The 23701-nt window shown below is 37.1% G+C and overlaps 1 protein-coding gene and 1 pseudogene across 1 annotated transcript; both read right to left on the bottom strand.

Moving 5' to 3' along the window:
* Positions 1-2627: 2627 nt before the first annotated feature.
* On the bottom strand, positions 2628-18049 carry LOC116260652 (peroxidase 4-like; annotated as a pseudogene).
* Positions 18050-22239: 4190 nt separating this feature from the next.
* LOC116261029 (peroxidase 4-like) lies at positions 22240-23348 on the bottom strand. The gene is made up of 3 exons (XM_031639604.2): positions 23131-23348; positions 22871-23056; positions 22240-22797 (listed from the first exon to the last, which is right to left on the bottom strand). Exons 1-3 carry the CDS (start codon positions 23299-23301, stop codon positions 22240-22242), a joined length of 915 nt encoding a protein of 304 aa, XP_031495464.2. The 5' UTR covers positions 23302-23348.
* Positions 23349-23701: the final 353 nt, after the last annotated feature.

Raw genomic sequence — 23701 nt, forward strand, 5'->3', positions numbered from 1 at the left:
AAAAATTCACTTATATTATATAAAAATTTTGAAAAATGATATTTCGGTCCCTTGTCAAAATTTAGAAACTTTAATTCTCACCCCCGATCCCCCTCATAAAAAAAAAATTGTTCCACCCTTGTCTGGTTCAATTGCCGAGACTCTCTAATTGGAGCTTGCTACATGCCTTGCAAAGGCTCTAAGTATGGATGTCTTATTTGTTTATTCAAAGCTCAAGATTCAGTAAAAATGCACATGTATATTCATAAGGTGTTTTAAACAAAATATGTACCTTCTAATGTTAATTTAATGTAAATCATGCTTTTATTCAAATCATTTTAGCAAAGTTTTGTTGTTACAAAAGAACTTCATTTTTATATTAACTACAACCATTTTTAAATTAAGAAAACAATTAACTTAATATATGCTTTTCATCAAATCGCGCTTAAGATTCGGGTGAGTAAGGGGTATTAATCCCACCGCCCGAAAAGGCCCGAAGGACCCCCATTCCCCCTGCCTCCGGGGTCCTGAGCTGCGTCGGTGTCAGCGATAGCAACGGTGCACCCTTCAGCTTAAGATTATATCTATAAGGTTAGATTTCAAAAATAATAATAACAATAGTTAAGTTTCAATAGGTCTAGTTTTTGTCTTTTTTATCAATTTTACTATATATATATATATATATATATATATATATATATATATCCTTACAGCGTGCTCTTCTTGTGTCCAAATATCGGTGTGCTTTGCTTAAAATGATTTCAGATGTTAATTTCATCCAATGAGTTTTAGAGAAATAAGATCATCAATTGCGTGTCATCTATTAATGACTGGTTCTAGTTCCTGTAACGGTTTAAAGGCTGTTAATAAAACTCGGCGGCTATTTTACATGGCTGCCGAGATTGTAAGAACATGTCACAAAAGGGTAGGAAACAGGAATTATTTTGAAATATATTTGGACGATTTTGTAATAATCACAAAAAAGGCACCTTTATAGGGTTTTCTGGTGAGCGGGAGTCTAACCCCACTGCTTGATTGAAGACCGAAGCCTCTCTTCTTCTTTCATCTCCCTAAGATTCATGTCTTGGTGTGACATCTCCGCTACACTTCAATTTTTATACTAGTGTCACCCTTTGTACAAATAAAATGTTAATGCTATGAGAGTTCTAAACGAAAATTGTTTGCTTATCAACCGCTTCTCCATCCGCTGTGCCAACCCCTTCGGAATACTTTGTAAGGTTTTAAAGCCAACAAAACATTACTGCAAAAACTCTTCACAAAAAGCAAATTCTTGGTAATTGATGTGCCGATGTCATTCAATAATTTATCCATCTGCTATAATTACGAGTTTAATTTTTGTGTTCATCCGCCTTTTAAGAAAGGGCATTTGATCGGACTCGGATTCGTAAAATAAATATCTTATACCCAGTGCTCATTCATTTTGAAAATCTACCTTGAAAATTCAGGATTCAGAATGAGATTCGAATTAGTATATGAACCAGAATTTGTAGATACATGAAAAAAAGATATAGTGAATAGTATATCTAATTCGAATTCAATCGTATCCTAACTCGAATTAGGATTTTAGATGTCGCTGTATAATAAAAAAAAAAAAAAGAACGGGATAGTTGATTTTATACTGTCAAGGTTTTGAATGATTTAAATTGTTCCGGCGAGCCCTAATTAGCCATTGAGGGACATTTTTAATAAAAAATTTTCATAAATTTATTTTTTGTTGTCGTGAGAGAAAATTTTCTTCAAATTTCTTTTAAAGTGTATTCAACCATGCAATTTCACATTAAACTTGCTCTGTCGGTAGCATACAGCTGATCCAATTAAATATTATTGACTGAACTAAATGTGCATCAGAATCTGTGATATAAGTGAACTGGACAATCTGCTTACTTGAAAGTACAATACAGAGGTAGAATAAGAAATATATATATAATTTTGTAATCATAGACCCAAAAAAGCAAAAAAAACTCTTTTGCAATGTGCCAAACCAACTCAAGCTCAACTAGAACTTGTTTGGTTAAGCATGACTGCAAATTCAAGCTTATAAATTAGTCAAATTCAAGTTACATGAACTCAACTCGATTAAACTTAAATAAGCTTATTCAATACAAGTCTCTTTTTTTTTGTAATTTTTAAAATTACAACTAATGAAAGAGCTCAACTCAAATGGAGAATTGGTAAATGGGATCTTGAGTCAGGACTCGGTCCATTGAGTTGCGCCACTCCGTTTGTGTACAGCCTTACCCCTTTAAATTACATTGATTGTTACGATTCATATATATATATATATATATATATATATATATATATATATATATATATATATATATATATATATATATATATATATATCACACGCAAACACACATGTTCATTGGTGATAATATTTGTTTGACAACTTATTATTATGATCCTGCAATGTTACATCGCAATAGATTTGCCATATGACATCAGAGTTTCAGCTTCGTTTGGTAAATTATCAATTTCAAACTGAGATAATTTTATTCTATCAAAAGAAACTTTTATTGACATTGTTATATGAATGTCGTTGAGCGCTGATCACATCACGGGACATCAAACTTGATAACCAACATAAAACAGAGAGCGTGGCTAGTGCAGAAAGAAGAAGGGCTTTAGTTGACCCTCCTGCAGTCAACTCTAACCTGACCCTGGGTTCCAGTGAGCACACCAAGGTTCCCCATCTTCACCATGGCATTGGCGAAGTCGGTAGCGAACGCGGTCGAGTCGTTGCTGTATAAGGTCACTATGGAATCAGTGGAACCGCCATTGAAGAGAACTTGGTCGGAGTGGAGGAGTCCTTTCCTGCTCATCAATGCCTGAAGTAGTAGTTGTCGAAGAGGATGGGGCTCTGGGGGTCCACGGGGCCAAGTTGCCGTCTCCGTGGCCGGAAGTCATGGGGCAGTTGGCCTGCCTCATGGCCGCGAACGTGGGGTCGATGTTGGTCTCGTTATAGATGCGGTGCCGAAACGTTGAGCACTGGGCTTGACCCACAGTGTGGGCGCCAGAGAGGGCGACCATCTCCCTTGCCGTGAATCCCTTTCCGGCGAATTTAGAGATGATGGCATCCAAGTCCTCGAAGAAGGCCGGAATGTCACTGTTAGCACAGTCCTTGTTGGATGTTGTTGAATCTCTTCTCCCCACCGGCACAGGGTAAGGTTGTCCGCCCAACTGCATGCACGTTGGCACTGCACATGTGCCATTAGTTACTGTATATACCATAAATGCAAACCACAAAAATAAAGAAAAATGAATGCTATCTTTTCAAATGATTTAATTAGGATAGTCTGATCCACTACGAACGGATTAAAAGAACCAAAAAAAGAAAATGATGGGTTCACTTACTCCCCCTCCCTCTCTCTATATATGTAATCATTCAATTTTTTTTTACATATATATAAAAAAATTGAATGATTATTAATTTTTTAAAATCACCTAACCATTCAATTCAAGCCGTTTCATTCAACATGATGGGGTGATTAAAAAAATAATAATAAACATTTTTATCATTTAGTTTTAACTCAGGTTTATATATATATATATAACCTAAGAAGTAACCATAGAAACGATGGAACCGACTTGGGGAAATGTAATGCCTTTAAAAAATCACAAATCGTGATTGGGAACGTTATAGTGGCAAAAGAAAGCCATCCAAATTTTTATTTAATACACAAGAAGAATCCGTTTTGCTTAGACCATGAGAAGGAAAAAGAATGACCGAACGAAAAGACATGAAAATCAATTAGAGTTATTCATGAAAAGAGAGTTAGACATGGATATATTGAGTAGAGGAGTAGGATTCGTTTATTTGCATCAAACTTTAGAGAAGCTCATTCAAAACTTACTTGAACTGCTACTCAACAGAAAATAAGAACTTTGGTTTCCGACCATAGGGTAGACGAAAGTTCTAAATCGGGAAACTATGTCACTGTGGTACGCTAGATCCACCCACTTACCCATACCGGTACGCAGGTATGGCAGTCCCGGTACGTCACTACGTGGCAGTCCCGGTACGTCACTACGTGGTGGTACGTTGAAACCAGATCCAAACCATATAAAAAAAAAAAACGACCCCAAATCACTCGTCTTCTTCCTTTCCGTCTTTGAGTTTCTTCATTTGGTGACGAACAACCGATGGATGGTGACGGACGACCAGTGGATGGTGACGAGCAACCGGTGGACAGCGACGGCGATGGAGGCGACGAGGCGACAAACGGATTGGAAAGCGATGGAGGCAATGAATCCCTAAGAGTATTCGGTCATCGTTGAGATTCTTGTCTGCTTCCATTTGTTTGATGATGATGATTTTTGTTGTTTTGGGTGTACTGGAAGCCATGAACCATGGGTTGGTCTGACTAGAGAGAAGGTGAGTTGTTTTATTAAAAACTGCTGCTTTGTTTTATTAATGTTTGGTTTTGGGGTTCTTTACTATTTGGTCTATTTTTCTTGTGCCCTTTTTTGTTAGAAACAAGTCGAACTAGTGATGTTGCTTAGGAACTTGGGTTCAAGAGAGTTTTCTTGTGCCCTTCGTACTCCTTCGTGAGTGCTTCTCCCAAGTCCTAACTCTTTATTGGAGTCTCTTGTTCTTAACTCTAACAAGGACGGATATAATACGGCTGGAAAGTGTGCAGTTTAATTGTTAAGTAGTTGTCTTGTTCATTTATAATATGAACATTAGAATTTTGTAAATAGAAAACGTTATAGAAGTTGCAGATATGATATATCTGAATTACCTTAGCGAATCAATCTTCTAAAACTAAAACGCTACATTCCGATTTTTACTTTCAATTGGTTTTTTTTTCTTAAAACAGATATCCAAATGAAAATGATTATTGTTGTTATATATGAGATATGTTGTTTACAATTTTTTAAATTAAAAAATAATATTATCATCGTACGGTGCATCTCGGTGACATAATCGAAAAATCTATCATTTATTATATATATAAAAGAAGTACAGAATCACGGGCAGCAATGGCGATGATGACAGAACAAGAAACTACGTTGCCGCCGCAGGCTGTGGAGAGTTGGCCCTTGATGGCATCTATCACCTCGTACCCTTTAGCGGAGTTGACGTTAGGCGCTGCCGGAGGCGCGCACCGTTTCGAACACACACGGGCAGGTGTCGGCGTAGAAGGAGAGGGAGAGTGGGGGAAGTTGGGCAGCAGCGAATGTCGGCCATGGACGTGAGGAGGAGGAGGCAGAAGAGCTGGCCAACGGCGGCAGCACTGTCGTTATTGTTAGGGGAAGAAGCTTCATGATCTTCTGCCATTTTCATCGAACTCCAAGAAACAAGGACTTAACTTTCTTTCTGAGACTGCCTTTTTCTTTGGGCAGCGTGGGACGAGTGTCTCGCACAAGTAGACATGAGGAATATATAGGAACAGCGGTAGTAGAGAGAGGGGGAAGTCAAGGTTACTTTTATTAAAAAGTTGCACTGCCGTGAATGTCAACCGTTTGACTTGTTCCTGGTTATATCGTCAACCTATTTGACAGTGACGCCAGTGTACCTTATAACTAAAGTGGGGCATTTGATGATCTTGAATTTTGATTTTAAAATTTTAATTTTAAAAACAAAATTACACCTAGTTTATGAATGAAAATTTCAGTTCTAGCTTTTCTTTGTGTTTAGTAGTCGAAAATGTTGATTAAAGAATTGAAAATGACATATTTGATAAAACTGAAATTAATATTCTAGAATTAGTTAATTAAAACCATCATGATACGTTCTCTAAAGACGAAAAATTTCTAAATTTCTAAGATCATAACGTCACTTCTAGGTTCTAGGATAGAGTCACAATTCTAGAATTTTGATTCAAGAATGAGCCTATAAAATAAAAAAATATAATTGAACGGCTAATTACTATGTCAGGTATCTCTCACCCCGGCCGACACTTCCATAAATTCTGAAACTTGGGTGAGTACAGAGGCTGAACCAGAATTTTTTCATGAGGAGCTTATTTATAGCTTCAAAATTTTGACAGAGATGAATTTTCATATAAGATACATAAACTTTTTTTAAATTTTATATGTAAATTTAAAACTAAACGAAGTCAAGTGACATGATCCACTCATAAGTATTGCCTTTCAAGCAACTGTTGCTTTAGAGAAAAAGGCAGAGAATGTGACAATGGCACATTATACAAAAAGTCTAAGTAATTAAGCAAATTGCTTTGATCGAGTCATAAGGAACAAATTAAGTTGGAATTCAAGGTAAACAATAATGCATAGTGATGGCAAAGATGACCTTAAGTGGTACTTCTGACCAACTGGGACCAATATTAGGTGTGATTATTAAATTAAGTGGCAAGACTTGCTAGTTATAAACTAAATTGATCCTAAAGTAGAATCTGGAACAAAGAATAACCAGCCAGAAACATCCAAGACCACGTCTTCTTCATGCATGTGAAACCAGCATCGCTAGGGATTGAACATGCACTAAGAATTAGAAACACTTGACACTATGCAGAAACAACAATGTAACCCATTCAAAGAGAAATAAGCCAAGATCAGTGATAGATGGAATTCTGACCGGTCCATTTGGCCTCCGGCGGCACCCTCAACCCAACTCAACGTCTCCTTAATACTATCATGACAGCAGCTTTTTAAAGAATCGAACAGAGGACATGACTATTATAAACCATCAGACCCGAATGGTTACAGCACCCATTTCTGGTGAAAATCCTATAAGAGGTTCGTTCTGAATATCCATCGGAGAAAGCTGAAAATTAATAAGTTGACCTTATTTGGAATTTGTTATAAAAATATATTTATCTTCGTTGGTTGAGCTTGATTTGTCAAAGTCTTTACGCGGGTTTATCCAGTCACAGATGGATCTCAGACCCATTTAAATAAGTCTCTCAATGAGGAACACTAGGTATTAATTGGATCCAGCTTTGGCATGAGGGTTTAGATCTGAATCTGGATTCAGCTCAAAATCTTTTAAGAATCATATGTATATATATGATTCTAATATATATATATATATATATATATATACTGAGCATAGTTAATTTTGTTTTGACAAAGTTCTAAATATGTGACCCTATTTGAACCTCTGCTCCATTAAATTGGATCCGATTAGGTCAAGTCAGTAAAGGCTGGATACCAAAGGAATCCGACTGTTAACATAATCAAGCTTCCTTAGGTGGATCTGTGGCCAACTTGAGTGATCAAGTTTTGCCCAGCTAAGAGGAAGTGATGCTATTGCTTCAAGGGCGGTCGGGCAAGCGGATTGTGTAAAAGACGCATCATGGGCCTGATTTCTGCCGGTGTTATTCTCTTGGGCTGTAAACTGTAGAACCGTAACACTCTAGTTGATGGGTATACTATATCCCACCTTTATCCTATCACAGCTTAGGATCCTTGGGCTAGGGGAATGGAAAGGCCTTTGTGGTGATTGTTAACCTCCGCTCAACAAGAAGAAAAAGAGATGTTGTTTTGATTCCCATTCACATCATGCATCTTAACATTAATTGTCGAGCATCAAGTCATAAAAGTTTATCTTTTGGAGAAATAAATATGTTTTTTCATGCTTTTATGGTCTATAGTGTGGATCTTCATGGTAATGGGGACTAAATGATTTTAATTGCAATTATTTAGATTATATATTAAAGAATGTGGACCCGTTCAAATTCAATACATTTGGAACCATATAATTCCTAGTAGTTGATATCCCGTAGCCTCATTAGCTTTGGGCAGAGAAACGGATGACTTCAATTCAAGATTAGAATTTGATCTAATTGTTTTAACTACTTTTGGATTCGTTAATGCATATGCTGTCTAGAAATATTAGCGTTTTGGAGTCTTTTACAAATGGATAGGTTGGTCTACATATTAAGAAATTTAGGCTTGATAAAAGTTGGATTCTTAGACTAAAAGTTACAATTATGGGTTTTAAAATCAGTAGTTGCATTATTGTAGCTAAAAGAAGTTCATCTATAACTTTTTTTTTCTTTTTTTACAGTTTAATCATTTTGACTTCATCTAAGTAATGTTGTTACGTACATTGATGCGAAGTGATGCATGCACAATGTGATGCATAAGAATCAGATCTAAAATTTTGAAATATATAATATCCTTAAAAATGTAAAACAATGAAAAATAAGAAGATAAAATGATTTGGTAAACTAAACAATATGAAAACTATTTATTTATATTTTTCTATAAATTGAAACTAATTGTAGAGCTATGGTCTTTAACTTGAAAACCCTAAAACAGAAATAAAAAAAAACATGTTTTTTCAAAGTATGAAAAGGTTTCATGAAAATTCAAAAACCAAAGGTCCAAATGCTTTTTTCGCTTCTTGGCTCCTTTCACCCTTGGTAGAGTTATTACGCGGAAGTGTGCATATGAAAGAAAGAGCATTTGATTTAGTAGTTTTACTGAAAATAAAAACCTTACTATTTTTTTTTTCCTTTCATCTGCCAATGCAATACCCCTCATGACCATTGTGGGAGAGATTTTCTCCATTACTTTGTTTGAGAACATTCCAATTATCAATCTACAAACTGATATTACAATCCATGCTTGACCACTCCATACCTCATATTCAAATGAAACAAAAGAATCAGATGGCAATATAAAAACATTTCACACATTAGCCACTCTCTCTTACATAATCAAATTCATTATCACATCGTTTCACAGACTTATTCTCACTTTCCTCATTCGAAGTTTATAGTCTTTCACAAAGAAAACCAAACAATTGATACCAAACAAAACAGATTTAGATGCAAAACTCCACATGACAAATATCTTGTGAAATGAGAAAGAAATGAGTTTAACATATAAGAACTTACATGCTGGCAACCGATAACTTATGAAATCAAATTGACAAATTTTGTTCCTTAAAATAAATCTCATGCCATATATTATTAATTCTAGATGTCTAATACAATATTGATAAACCGGTTAGAATCGGAAAAAGTATAATATCATGAAGAACTAGCAAAAATAGCTGCCCTTTAATCTATCATTCTGGTTGACAGACATCAACCATTCAACCGAGAAAAAGAATGAAGGAAAGATAAGATAGATACACAGAAATATTGGCTAGAGCTAGATGAAACCTTCACCAAAGGTCACGCAATGGCTGTTGGAGAGTTTGTCGAATAGCAAGGGCGTTTTAATGCCGTCGTTGAATGGAGGGCAATGGAAAACCCTTTTTGCAAGTCAAAGTATAACATATGCATTTGGAAATAGAAAGACTTCTCCTGGCTCTTCAGAAATGCCAAGAGTGACCATTTTCAAGACTCACTTTCAGGTGCACTCATCACGTATCAGATAAACATGCATCATCATGGTGTGTGCACATTACCTTGTGAGGCATACACACCAGTATGCCTCACCTTTACTTTTTAAGATGATTAATTGTTTCATGCATAATGATGTGTGTGCATCATACCTTGATGTGCATGCATCTAACAACACTGCATCAAAGTAGTTGTTTATTGTATTAAAAATATTAGATAGTAAGTAGGATGTTCTTTAGAATAAGAGCCCATAAAATGGAAAAATATTTTGGCAGAATGGGTGACAAGCTGTTCCGAAGTACAAGAAAGGAAAAATTGGCAAGAGAGAGGAGAGGAGAGAGGGGAAGATGGGGGGACAAGAACCGGTTCACTTGGCTTCCATTGCAGTATCCCTAATCACAAGAACAACACTTTTTAATACCATCAAGATATATAGCACCCTCTAAGACTCAAACTGAAGACATGTCTTACTACAGACCACTCACTACGAAGCGAATTAGTTAGCCAATGGGCATGATACACGGCCAACATGAGAGGGTGAGAGGTTGTGCACATCACTCTAGAGCATATAGAAACAGAACGAGCTGAAAGTGCAAAATGCATATCTAAAAACCAAATTGTTCAATACAGATATAGATATTTGAATTATTGAAAAGTAAATGGAGCAGATATGATTTCTCCAATAAAATGCATGAAAGTGTTCCCTTTGTTGCCCTGTAAAAAAAAAAAATTTGTTGGCCTTCCCCTTTTATGCCTAGCATTCTCCGATGTTCTTCATCATCTGATCTCAGTGGCGATTCATCCAATGTGCTTTTGTATGATCACTTGTTCTCCACTGGCATTCTCCGATGTCCAATATTATTCTTGATGAATACTATGGTCGTTTCATCTTCCAGCCTTCGTCTCAAGCAGTACGATGCTGTGATATCGTTGCCCTTATGCTCTTTTTTCCATGTCAAAGGAAATCTGTGACTTTGGTCGTTGCTGCTTACGATGGTTTATGTGAAGAGGGAAAATCACAGGAACTTGATGAAGTTGCAGATACATATATATCAAGTTCTTGTATTCGAATTAAAAGTCCTTATTTTGACTTTACCATTTGATCTTGGTTGTCAGATGTAAAGATGGTCATGAAACCAAGGTATTTCTCACTAGGTCTTGTTGATGTTGTGGTATGTGCTTTTCAACTTTCACATGGATAAGGACGTGGATAGCAGGAACTTTAATTTTCATAACTTTCTAATGACTTCTATACATGGCATGCTAATCAAAGGGGATTGTCCATGCAATAGATTTATCTATCCAGTCCTTTTAGTTTGTTTTTCAAGCTCAGTTTCAAGGGTCACATCATTTGTAGGTTTTTGTGTCCATGTGATAGCTATATCTATCTAGTTCTCTCTCTCTTTATCTCTCTCTCTCTCTCTCTCTCTCTCTCTATATATATATATATATATATATATATACACACACGCTTAGGTCAGAGATAAAAACGAGAGCCAATGATTTTTTGTTCAAAAACAATTTTAAATACAATACAAACATCTTAATATATTTATAAAGGCTATGTTGATATGTTTTGATTCAAGTTGTTTTAATGAAACATGTTTTCTTTTTATTATCATGCCATGTGGTAAAAAACACCATTAAAGTCTAACAAATAATGAACTGAATATATGTTTTGCATCAACTCATTCTTAAGATCATATCAACACAAAACACTTTAAAAATCATGCAATTTCTATCGACTATGGTTGCCATAGGTTGCGGCGAAGACCTGGCAACAGTAAAAGCCGTCGGCATATGTTATGAATGTTGTAGCGCACATGTCCAAATTTATTCACTTCCAAACTTTACATACACAACAAGTTTCCATTATAAGCACTTCACAGACCACAGTTCATAAAATCTCTGACATGTGTACCTTTATACACACACAGAGTGGCGAAGGAAGGGGGGCCCGCCTGGGCCATGGCCCTACCCCAGGTGGATGAAAAAATTTAAAAATTTTATTACTTCTATGTAGTATTTGGATCTGGGTTTAATTTGGCCCCACCCGGGTCTAACTCCAACCCCCATGGCCTGCCCCGCTTTTGTTTGCCCTATTTCAACATTTAGTTTTCAAAAAAGGGGAAAACCCACGCACGATGGAGGAGAAAACGAGAGACAAATAGAGAGGGAGAGGGTCTGACAGAGAAAACGAGTGAGAATGAAAGGGAGCACCGAGCACTGGATCAGGTCTACAGCCTGCAGGAGAGACCAAGAGACAACAGGCGCATGAGCATGCTGCTGGCTTCAGGAAGAGGTGGGGCCATTTCCTGACTTCTTCCATTCTTTATTATAATGGTCTTCATTTTTGTTGCTTAGTGAAATATGGTGGGGCCATTTTTTTTCATTTCCTGCAATTAGTTTGCAATTTCGGCCATGCCATGTGAGATTAATAGATCATTAAAGCCATAAGCTACAGAAAATACACAGCTAGAGCTGCTGCTATGCTATTTTGTGTGTGAAGTTACAGAGTTTGGAAAGAGCCCAGATTACAACGGTTCCAAAACTCGTGGTCTCCTAGTTCAGCTGATTGGTAACAATAGTCATGCCTCAGTTCACTTTTTTGGGGGTGGCTCCACCTTTTCCTTCAGTTGCCAATCAGGTAATGACGAGCGTAATTGGTTCTTTCACTTATGTGTAACACATTTACTGATTGACTCTATCTAAATCCAAACAATTGTCCTTTTTAACCAGGCTTAAGAAACATGTTGTAAGAATTAATTGAATAAATTATATTCTACTTAGAATAGAAAGGGTCACCTTCTTAACTAATGGCTAACCAGTACCAAGAACATTAACCTGTTCAACAGGCCTGTAAGTATAGTGGATCCACAAATTCTGTGTCACATTTTTAGAAGCAGTTTTGCTCATAGGTGAACGACATATGCCACAGAATACTTGATTCTTTGTCTCCTGGTTTACTGGAAGCCACAATCTTTGGCATTTTTCATCAATACCTTGTCTATTAAAATGACAAGATGCCATCTTTTATAAATGCAGAACAATGTGAGAAGTACCTGTGGATTGAAGTATAGAGGCAGGTCCATGAATATTTCAATATTCTCAGTATTGCAAGTGCAGATACTGGTGCAGATAACATTATAGGTACAGGATCAAACATGAAACCTTCTTTTGTAAAAACTTGGTAAGTGAGGTAAGGTGGGGTTCTAGAGTACCCAAGAGTGAACATGCTAGCCTGTCAGATCTGACAATGTATATGAACAGTCAATTTGATTACTTAGGTCGAATTTAATTACCAGTAAATGGGTTAATCTTTGGGTGAACAGTAAAAGAATGTGCTAGCCTCTTGTCATAGTCCATGAGTCCAAGAGTTTGTAGGTCCCCATCTTTAGGGACCTTAAAAGCATCTGTTAAATACAACAAGAAAGAATTCTGAATTACAAAAGATAGAGGGATAAAAATGCATTTTTCATGTGCAGAGATTAGCTATCAAATATTAGATGAAAGCCAAAAAACAAAGTGAAATCAAAGGTGTATGTTTCCTAAGGAAATATTGTCATTCTTAGGAGCTCAGAAGACATAGCTTTTAGCTTTTGATCTAATAGAAACACTTATGACTATTGTAATGAGTAGTCAAGCCTCTTGGGCAGACCCCTGTCATTACAAGGACAAATGGGACATATAAAAATTGGTTGACATCTTGGTTTGAAATGAGTTGTTTTTGTGATCTACTCTTCCATACTCAACTATCCAACAAAAAAATCACAAATTTTGTGACTTCACAATTTAACTCTCTCATGCTTGCTAAAGAAAAAGTTGAGGTACTTGATCCACACAGTTTCCACCTTCTAAGGTTTGTGACTCTGGGAACATCTGAAATTTTGAATGTATCAAATGCTCCAGAGATTATTGCAACAAGATAATGTCTTCATAAACTCTGAAGAAACAAACGACAACTCAATGGGCTGTTATTGAAATTTATAAAAGTTGCTTCATAAAGGCCTAAAATCATTCTCTGTTTCATTTTTCAGACTTCACTCCACTCGTGGTAATTCGAAAAGCAAGTTAGCGAGAGGAGAAAACAACTCTTCGTTGTTCTACATAGTGCAAGAGGTTCAATAGGTAAATGTTGTCTTCTTTATCTGCTGATTATAAGGTGGTTGGTTCTAAATTTCTGCTTTTCATAAGTTGAAATTTTAGTACTTTCTTCAATGTGTATAAATCTTATTGTCTATTTTAAATTTCAGATTTTTTGTGTTAGCTTATTGAGAAAATGAAGAAAAATATTCAAGATTATTTCAAAAAGAAACAAGTTATTGATCAATTGAGAGAAAACCAAGAGTGAGAATACCAAGATGGAGATGACCAAAATGCTGGTTGTTTTAGTCCAAAAACTCTTGATGTTGTTCTTTTTTACTCGAATTCTCCACCTTTTAAGTATTCAAAAATTGAAACTGTAGAAAGCATCGTGCGTGATCCAGGGTTGTGATGTCCTATATGGGAGATACCAATAAATAAGAGAGTTGAAGTTAGGCGAGCATATATCAATTATGGGTCATATCAGCATAAGTTTCATAGATATCCAGTGTCAGGTTCTTCAAGTCATTCTCATAAATTTCAAGTTTATTGGTTTCAAAGATTTCCATTGTTAGAATATTCTCTAAAGACAGATAGTGCATATTGTTTACCGTGTTATCTTTTTAGTACTCCACATTCAAATGACAGTCCATTTATTACTGAAGGATTCAGAGCTTGAAAGAGGGTGGGTGGTAGTGAGAAAACATGTGCTTTTTGTAGTCATGAAGGGACAAGTCAAAATTCGCCTCATAATATGAATGTGCGAGCATTTAATGACTTAAGTCGTCAAAGCATACACATAGATAAAATGATTGAAAAGCAAAGTTCAGAGCTTGTTTACAACAATCGCTTAAGATTGAAGACATCTGTGAACGCAGTTCATTGGTTGGCATTCCAAGCTTGTGCTTTTAGAGGCCATGATGAAAGTTCAAGTTCATTAAATCAAGGTAACTTTATTGAGTTCATTAAAATTTTAGCTAATTATAATGACAGAGTTGCACAAGTTGTTTTGGATAATGCCCCAAAAAATGTTAAATATATATCACCAATAGTTCAAAAAGAAATTTTACATGTTTTTGCAAGTAAAGTCAGAGCTAAAATTATAGTAGAAATTGGTGATGCTAAATATTGTATTATTATATGAAGCTCGAGATGAGTCCAAGAGAGAGCAAATGACTGTTGTTCTTAGATTTGTTAATAAGCAAGATCAAGTTCAAGAGCGATTTTTATATGTTGTGCATGTGAGTGATACTACAGTAGTTACATTGAAGAATGCAGTTTTCACTTTGTTGTCTCAACATAATCTTAGTATTCAAGATATACAGGGTCAAGGATATAATGGTGCTAGTAATATAAGAGGTGAATGGAATGGGTTGCAAGTACTAATTTTGAATGAATGTCCTTATGTATATTATGTTCATTGTTTTGTTCATAGATTACAACTTGCACTTGTTTCAGCTTCAAAAGAAGTTGTTGATGTTCATAGCTTTTTTGAACAGTTGACATATGTAATTAATGTTGTTAGTGCAAGCAGTAAACGCAATGATGAATTGCGCGAAGGTCAAGCAAACGAAATTGCATTTAGAATTGCCATAGATGAACATCAAACAGGAAGAGGACTTGATCAAATTGGATCACTAGAGTGCTCTGATGATACTAGATGGGGATCTCATTTTTCATTCGTCTGTAGTTTGATAAAAATGTTCTATGCAACATGTGTAGTATTGAAAAATTTAAGAGACAATGGATCAACATATCAAATCAGCTTACAAAATGATAACATCATTTGACTTTGTATTTATTTTGCATTTGGTACAAGAAATTTTGGGACAAAGTGATATTCTTTGTCAGGCATTGTAGAGGAAAAGACAAGATATTCTAAATGCAAAGGTTTTGGTTTGTAATTCAAAAAAGTTTCTACAAGAACTTAGAGAGACTAGTTGGGATTCATTTATAGATACTATGGGAGCATTTTGTATGATACATTATATCTCTATTCCAGATATGGATGCTCAAAATTTTGTAAGAGGATCACGTTTTCGTTGTGAACGTAATTTCATTACAGTGAGACATCATTATCATGTTGATATTTTTATTGTTATTGATTCTCATCTGGTAGAGTTGAATAGTAGATTTAATGAGAATTCCAAGGAAATACTTCGTTTGATGTCGACATTCAACCCTAGATATCAATATGAGTCGTTTAATGCACAAGATGCATACACTCTTGCACAAAAGTTTTATCATGAAGATTTTCTAGACTCAGATTTTATGGGTTTAAATTATCAGTTGAGACATTACAAGAATGATATTTGTCATCATCCAAGTTTTCAAAATTTGGGTACACTATCAGATGTATGTGAAGTATTGATACGAAGTAGAAAAGTGAAGAATATCCTTACGTATACAGGTTGCTTAGTATCATTCTAACACTTCCTGTCTCCACTGCAACCACAGAAAGGGCATTCTCTGCTATGAAATTTATTAAAACAAGGTTGTGTAATAAAATAGATGATGAATTCTTTGCAGATTGTCTACTTTTGTATATTGAGAAAGAAATTGCTCAAATGATTCGGATGATATTACTGATGCCTTTTATAAGATGAAAAGCAGTATAACATAATTACAATAGGTAAAGTATTTTGTTGCATCTTTTTTATGTTAATGTTTATTTGAGATATTATTTAGTTGTAATAATAAATGACATATTTTTTATTTACATTTTATTGTGGAGGTGAATGAATGATGATATGGATCTATTTTCAATAAAAATAAAGGCAAAAACTGATTGTATTGTATAGAAAAAATGCAAAATTGCTTTATTAGGTAAGTAATATTTATTTTGGTTTTTTAGTTTGTAGATGTCTTTATTTGCTATATTTTTTATTCTGATATTTGTATGTTCACTTTATGTTCATACATATGTCATTGTAATAGAAATAGAACACCTTATCTGTTTAGGAAAGATCGTGTTTTGTATTAATAACACAAATAATTATTAAAATGTGCCGTAGGACAAGTCGCACTTCACGTTTATGACGTGGGTAATTATATATGACATATGTTCACTTCTACAACACTGTGTTTTGTAAATATCTAAAGTGTGTGAGTATATATATATATATAATATATTACAGTTCGTTTGACCGTTGGACCCGCCCTGAGAAAAAATCCAGGGTCAGCCCCTATACATACATACATAAATAATTTCCTTTAGATGCTTCTTGCACAATACACATTGCAGACCAACAAACTTAGCTATAAATTTCAAAGAAATTAGTAAGGACTTCAAATCACAATTAGAGAGAGAGGGGGAGAGATCCTTGGTGCTGGGCAGATACTTGGGTGGATATTTCCTGATCAGTTGACCCTCCGGCAGCTCACTCTCACCTCCCCATCGTCGGTGGGAGGGATCAAGTTTCCCAACTTCACCATGGCGTTGGAGAAGTCCACACTGAAAGCTTTGCCGTCATTGGCGTATGTCCTGACAATTTCGTCTGCAGAGCCGCCATTGAAGAGGACTTGGTCCGAATGAAGCAGGCCCCTCCTGTTCAGCAGCGCCTGGAAGTAGTTGTTGCCGAACCGCATGGGGCTCAGATGGTCCAACGGCGCCAAGACGTCGCCGCCGTCGCCGTCGTCGTCGGTCCTCGGACAGACGTTTTGGAGCGTGGCTGCAAAGCCGGGGTCGATGTCGGTCTCGTTATAGATGCGTTCGCGGAAGATGCTGCAGCGAGCGAAGCCGACGGTGTGAGCACCGGAAAGGGCGACCATCTCCCTCATGCTGAACCCCTTGTTCTGAAACTTCTTGGCGAGGTCGTCCAGGTCTTTGAATGGTGACGGCAACTGGCTGGCATCGTCTTTGTTGGAAGTCCTGGCATCTCTCCTTCCCAAGGGCACCTCATAAGTCGGTCCTCCCATCTGCCCACCAAATAATTTGTGATTCCACTTTATTAGGAAACAATATACACTCGAGTATTGATCGATTTTTTAGTTATCTAAATCTGAAATTGAAATTAGAACATTGGTTTTGAATAAAATTGAAACAGAATCTTTTCTTATAAACTGCTTACTATGATGATAGCAGTTTTGCAACGCAGGCGATCAATTGTATCGCTACCAACTTCAAAAAAAAATAGTTTACAAGACATGAATTACAAGAGCCTGACTACATACCTCTACGACGGAGTCGCGAGCAGCAATGGCGAGGATGTCAGAGCAGGAAACAACGGCGCCGCCGCCGCAACTACCGTCGACCTGCGACTTGATACTGTCGATGACTTCGAATCCCCTGAGGGTGAGGTTAGGGACAGCCTCCTTCTCTCCGTTGTCAACATCAAGAAGGATACCTCCATCGCATCCCTGTTGATGATCACCATTAGTTAACATCTAATAGTGATCTCCTTACGTCCACTTGAAGGCGTTTGATATGTCAGAAACAAAAATTCATAGGCGTTTTCGGAGACACTCACATTAACAAAGCAATCATGGAAGAAGAGACGCAGAATGGATGCTCCCATACGTGCTTCCGCATTGAGAGCCGACCTCACACCACCACGCACCGTTTCGAAGACGGACGGACAAGTCTTGGCGTAGAAGGAGACAGATAACTGCGCCGTGGCAATACCAGAGAAGAAGAAGGAGATACCGAGAATGATCGCAAGAGAAACAACACAAAAACGATGTCCAGGTGTAGCGGCCATCATCGTCTATCCAAAACTCACCTCCGCTTATCTACCAACAGCTAACTGGCTTCCTTTGTGCTCAAGGGATGGAAAACAAGTACTAATGGCTGACATGAAGCATGGTGCGATCTCTATATATAGGCTCCTCTGGATTGTTTGAATGGGAAAATTTTCATTTTACAACCCATCCTTTCGGTCGGATCGATATTTTGACTGAGACTTGGCCTTGGCGGAGGGGCGCCGCTCGTCTCAGCGTCTGCGCCCACCTCCGGACTCATTCTCGAGCGACTTCAACGTTCGCTTCTTCGTTTGCCTGTAGCGTGGATTTGATTTCCTTTTGGTTGAACTTGTCATAGGAGATGCGTTAAAATCTTGTACTTTCGATAAACTTCTTATATCTCCGTTTTACGTTCATTGCAAGGGGGACATTCATGTGATTTGAAGCGATGTTATTAGACTCCGCCGGAGAAAATCCGTGTAGGGACACATCATTGTCGATTTGCATATGATCAAGAGTTTAATGAGCAATTTATAAATATTTTTAATATTTTTTCGTCTTTAATTCGTTTTTATATTTCTATTTATGGTTTAAAAAAAATCCTTTTAAAAGAAAATTAGTTTGGTTCTATTTCGGTCTTTAATTGCCATAATGAGCTGTACAAAGACCCCAAGAGTGTGCTGTAGCGTATCACTTTTGCATACTCTGTCGAAATAAAAGAGCCAAAAAAGTATAGCAGAAAATGGGTAGAAGGCCACTGACTAAGAGTGGCCATTGGCCGAGAGAAAATTTCTCTGCAAAATATTTCTTCTCTTCCTTGTACCAGATATATGTAAATGCTTCTGATACCCTAGTTTCTCCTCTCTCTCTCTCTCTCTCTCTCTCTCTCTCTCTCTCTCTCTCTCAATATAACGTCCTGGTTAATTTGTAATGTTTTTAATTCCAAAATAGCTAACCACTTAAGTGAACTCAGAACTTCTAAATGGTAGGAATAGAGCAAGAAATTATGCTTTTTCGATGATATGTTTATAAAAAAGATTTTATAAGCCAACGATCGATATACAATGAAACTATTGATTTTAAAACCTTTACAAGTTTTAATCTAAGCTAAGCATATAAGTTTTGAATGTTATATTTTTAATATGTATATAGACTGTCTGACCATTTTTCAAAAGATATATTTGATTCATTAATCTGAATTTGACTCATTAACTTGATTAGAGGAGTAAGAAGAGTATTTCATCCTACTACCCAACAAAAAAAATCAAAGCCTCAAATCTACTTTCATTGTTTGAGGAGATGCTTTTCTGATCCTTGAGCTTATATATCGATGTTTTCTTTTTACATTATAGAAGGTTGATGCCTCAAGAATCTACGAACCCCCGGTAGTGTCAACCTCCTTCGAAATGATATAGTAATACGGTTGTTTGTCTGCCATTTTGTAGGAGCAATCCAAAATTGAAAACTGCAAGATTCAACTTGCCATGGTATGAACTAAAAGAATATTGGAGGCCGTTGATAGGACACGTCGCTTAATTTTGGACAAGGTCGTTAAAATCAATTATTGTGTTTGTTGTATTCGCGTCTTCTCCTTTTCTTCTGGACTACAAAAAGTCTTTCTGTCTTTTTGTTTTTCATTTGGTACACACTTAACTGCACCATCTTACCACAATGGAAGATTGAAATTTTGTAGCATATGAGAGGAAGCCCCTCTTATTTTTTATTGGGTAGATTTAGGCAGGCCTCGAGTTCCGAGGCACGTCTTTCCAGACTAACGATGTGTTTCTTGTTCGATACCTATGGGCACTACTATCACGTTGGCATTAATAGTTAAGTTGAGTTAAGGGGTGTTTCCATGAGTTAAGTGGACCGGTGTTTTGTTTGTCTCTGCTTCAGTTTTTTCTTTGTCCTCCCTTTTCTTCAACCCCTGATCCCCTACCAAGTAATGGGTAGTGCAACCGGTCGAGCTGTGTGGCATGTATAAGCATGTCCTTAGTTCGATTTTTAAATGGTGTTGTCGAATGTTGAGTTAGGATAATATGAATGGATTTAATCCTCCAATACAAAGGCTATGTGTGGAAATAGTCCACGTCGAGCCCAAAAAACTTTACGTTTTTATATTAATATTTTTTGAGCAAATTTTCTTATTCACATATTGATATATTGATGATCCTTAAAAATTTAAAATCTTATATCGGCCCTCCGCCCTTGCATGTTACCATATTAGCCATGCTTTCGACCTAAAGAATTGTATTGGATGAAACCATATGAAGCATAAGTAACTACCTGGGTGAGGGATAAAAACCAGACCTCTTAAATTCTTATTAAAAAGGGTTTAAGTTTAAAACAAAATGTGAACCTTTTCATGTGTTTATGAACACTAATTTATTAATGTAAATCATGTTTTAGTTTAAATCATATTTGAAAAAGATTTGACCATTCCACTGTTAAAGTTTTAATGTTATAAAAACCGTTCACTTTTTATTATTAACAAACATTATTCAGATAAAAATAATTAATTTAATTATGTTTCTCATTAAATCATTCTTAAGATCATATCTATAAGGTTAGATTGTAAAAAAATATTTTGATAATTAATTGTAATGGGTCTAATTTTTGTCCCTTACGAGATTTTACCAACCTTCCTAGAAAATGAACTAGATTTGTTATTGAAGAAGTACCATATTTTTTTCATTAGGCTAAATTTATATTATCAATAAAAAAATATGCTTGGCGTTTCTGCAATAGTGCAAGATTTTGTTATTGTGCATCATGCTTTATATACTGTTCAAATGTGGCCGAACGATTCATGCCAGAACAGGTTCTGTGTTTCGGTGTCAATTAAAGATGGTCGAAAGCGTTAGCATGGAGGGTGGTATTCGGCGAAGCGAAGTGGAACGGAAAGCGAATCGGGTGAAAGGAGGGTAGGTTTCTTGGGGATTACCGATTATGGCTGACCCAACTGAGTGTCTGGGAGCGAGTGAAAGACGGAGCAATGGACACGCGCTGCTTCTCCCCTCCCCTCGCTGCTAGAACAAGGTCGGTGTGCTGTCTGTCTCTGCTCTTTTTCTCTTAAATTGAGGCTGACGGACGTAATATTTTTTTTTGTTTATCTCTTTTTCTTCTGCAAGTAAAATTGAGGCTGACCGACGTAATAATTTTTTTTTGTTTATCTCTTCTCCAAGCAAAATTGAGGCTGACAGACCTAATAATAATTTTTTGTTGTTTATCTTTTTTCCATGTAAAACCTAAAACCTAAGGGTGATTTTCCACTTATCCTAAACAATCTAAAAAAAATGGACTAAAAAAATGGACAATCGGATTGCAGTAAGATCTTCCACGGTCTATGCGGCACACGCGATTGCTCTCAAATCTATACGAGCAACATATACACACATAAACTCTTATTACATGCAGGTAAATTACCACATTGTCCCCTTCTCCAATTCTTCTGCTAGAAAGTACAATACTGAGGTAGTACAGAGGTGGTAGAATAAGATATATATATATATATATATATATATATATATATATATATAATCTAAGACCCAAAAAAACCGTTTAATGGAGCAGTACAATGAGCCAAATCGTCTCAAACTCAACTAGAACTTATTTGATTGAGCTTGACTCTAGAGTTCGAGCTTGACTGCAAATTCAAGCTTGTACATGAGTCATTCAAGTTACATGAACTTAACTCGATTAAACTTAAGTAAGATCATTCAATATAATTTTTTTATTGTAATTTCTAAAATGAAAACTGATGAAAGAGCTCAAGTCAACTTTCAGTCCATGCATTATTAGATTTTATTGTAATATCCAATAAAGTATTGAATGTTGGTCAACTTTTAAATACTATTTGCTCAGTCATTTCAAAGTGAAAAAATAATATTTTAAAAGTGCTAGCTTTTTCAGTCCATGCATTATTAGATTTTCTTTTCATATATATATATATATATATACACAGTTCATTGGTGATAATATTTGTTTGACATATGACATCAGAGCTTCAGCTTCGTTTGGTAAATTATTACTTTCAAACTGAGATAATTTTATTCTATCAAACGAACCCTTTGTTGATTATTTTTATATGAATGTCGTTGAGCGCTGATCACATCACGAGACATCACCTACTACGACAGATTAATACCAAATCAAACTTGACAACCAACATAAAACAGAGAGCGTGGCTAGTGCAGAAAGAAGAAGGGCTTTAGTTGACCCTCCTGCAGTCAACTCTAACCTGGCCCTGGGTTCCAGTGAGCACACCAAGGTTCCCCATCTTCACCATGGCATTGGCGAAGTCGGTAAGGAACGCAATCGAGTCGTTGCTGTATAAGGTCACTATGGAATCAGTGGAACCGCCATTGAAGAGAACTTGGTCGGAGTGGAGGAGTCCTTTCTTGCTCATCAACGCCTGGAAGTAGTAGTTGTCGAAGAGGATGGGGCTTTGGGGGTCCAACGGGGCCAAGTTGCCGTCTCCTTGGCCGGAAGTCATGGGGCAGTTCGCCTGCCTCATGGCTGCAAACGTGGGGTCGATGTTGGTCTCGTTGTAGATGCGGTGTCGAAACGTTGTGCACTGAGCTTGACCCACAGTGTGGGCGCCCGAGAGGGCGACCATCTCCCTCGCCGTGAATCCCTTTCGGGCGAATTTAGAGATGATGGCATCCAAGTCCTCGAAGAAGGCCGGAATGTCACTGTTAGCGCCGTCCTTGTTGGATGTTGTTGAATCTCTCCTCCCCACCGGCACAGGGTAGGATTGTCCGCCCAACTGCATGCACGTTGGCAGTATGTTTGTGCCATTGGTTACTGGATATACCATGTATATAAAGAGAAGTACTTACCTCTACGACAGAGTCACGGGCAACAATGGCGATGATGTCCGAACAGGAAACTACGTTGCCGCCGCAGGCTGTGGAGAGTTGGCCCTTGATGGCATCGATCACCTCATACCCTCTAACCGAATTGACGTTGGGCGCTGCCGTCTTCTCTCCGTCGTCACCATCCAAAAGGATGCTTCCATCACAGCCCTGAACGTGGACATTTAAGGACGCTGAAGATCTTGTATAAAGGTATAGAGAAATCAGGTAATGGCGATACGTACGTTGACGAAGCAGTCATGGAAGAAGAGGCGAATGAGGGATGCTCCCATGCGAGGCTCCTTGCTGATGACCGACTTCACGGAGGCGCGCACCGTTTCGAACACACACGGGCAGTTGTCGGCGTAGAAGGAGAGGGAGAATGGGGGAGGTTGGGCAGCAGCGAAGTCGGCCATGGACGTGAGGAGGAGGAGGCAGAAGAGCTGGCCAACGGCGGCAGCACTGTCGTTATTGTTAGGGGAAGAACCTTCATGATCATCTGCCATTTTCATCGAACTCCAAGAAACAAGGACTCAACTCTCTTTCTGAGACTGCCTTTTTGTTTGGGTAGCGTGGGACGAGTGTCTCGCACAAGTAGACATGAGGAATATATAGGAACAGCGGTAGGTAGAGAGATGGAGAAGTCAAGGTTACTTTTATTAAAAAGTAGCACTGGCGTGAATGTCAATTGTTTGACTTGTTCCTGGTTATATCTTCAACCTATTTTACAGTGACGCCAGTGTTCCTTGTAACTAAAGTGGGGCGTCTGATGATCTTGAATTTTGATTTTAAAATTTTAATTTTAAAAACAAAATT

This window comes from Nymphaea colorata, chromosome 9, assembly GCF_008831285.2.
Source record: "Nymphaea colorata isolate Beijing-Zhang1983 chromosome 9, ASM883128v2, whole genome shotgun sequence".
Taxonomy (NCBI): domain Eukaryota; kingdom Viridiplantae; phylum Streptophyta; class Magnoliopsida; order Nymphaeales; family Nymphaeaceae; genus Nymphaea; species Nymphaea colorata.

Coding starts and splice junctions, on each gene's coding strand:
- LOC116261029 (XM_031639604.2), bottom strand. CDS start 23,301: ATGGCCGACTTCGCTGCTGCCCAACCTCCCCCATTCTCCCTCTCCTTC. Junction 23,057..23,130: donor TCCATGACTGCTTCGTCAAC/GTACGTATCGCC, acceptor GTCCACGTTCAG/GGCTGTGATGGAAGCATCCT. Junction 22,798..22,870: donor CCCGTGACTCTGTCGTAGAG/GTAAGTACTTCT, acceptor ACGTGCATGCAG/TTGGGCGGACAATCCTACCC.